At 58.5% G+C, this 588-nt stretch overlaps 1 protein-coding gene across 1 annotated transcript in view; it reads right to left on the bottom strand.

Annotated features, from left to right (window-relative positions):
* The window catches only part of ITGA9 (integrin subunit alpha 9), a gene marked incomplete at its 3' end in the record, with an annotated part of 153788 nt that extends 153476 nt beyond the window's left edge, over window positions 1–312 (bottom strand). The window contains exon 1 of the mRNA XM_008061272.1: window positions 133–312. Coding sequence (XP_008059463.1) covers window positions 133–312 — 180 coding nt within the window. The remainder of the gene's footprint in view (window positions 1–132) is intronic.
* Window positions 313–588: the final 276 nt, after the last annotated feature.

Genomic DNA, 588 nt, shown 5'->3' with positions numbered 1-588 from the left:
CGACCCCCCGGGGCGCCTCGGGCTGCCCCGCCGCCGTGCCCAGGGCGACCCGGGTCCCCTCCGCCGCCACGTGCTTCGCCCGCCCTGCTGAGCCTGTCGCTCCGCTTGCGTCGCTTTCGCTCTGAGCCTCACGCTTGCACCGACAAGATCCGCCGCGACCGCGGGAAGGGCCAGCTTAGGGTCCAGCCCGGCCCGCCTGCGGCTCCTTCCCCAGCCGTGAGACCGGCTTGAGAGGCGAGCGCTGAACACACGCTCGCTGCTGTTGCTACTGTTGTTAATAACAGTAATGGCCACGAGCAGGGCGCCCCGCATACTTTAATCACTTGGTCTCTAAGCCGGTGACTCCTCAAGTGTGGTCTCCGGACCACCAGCATCACCTGGGAACTTGCCAGAAATGGAAATCTCAAGTCCCACTCCACACCTGCTGAATCAGAAACTGTGGGCGAGTCCAGCAGTCTGTGTGTGTGTGTGTGTGTGTAAGTAATTGTGGTAAAATATGCATTGTGGTAAAATATGCATGACATAAAGGTCACCACCTTAACCATTTTTAACCTTACTACAGTTCAGGGATATTAAGAACACGCATGT

This window comes from Carlito syrichta, unplaced genomic scaffold (assembly GCF_000164805.1).
Source record: "Carlito syrichta isolate Samal-C Ts95f unplaced genomic scaffold, Tarsius_syrichta-2.0.1 Scaffold305170, whole genome shotgun sequence".
NCBI lineage: Eukaryota > Metazoa > Chordata > Mammalia > Primates > Tarsiidae > Carlito > Carlito syrichta.
This window is presented reverse-complemented; position numbering and strand designations above follow the sequence as displayed.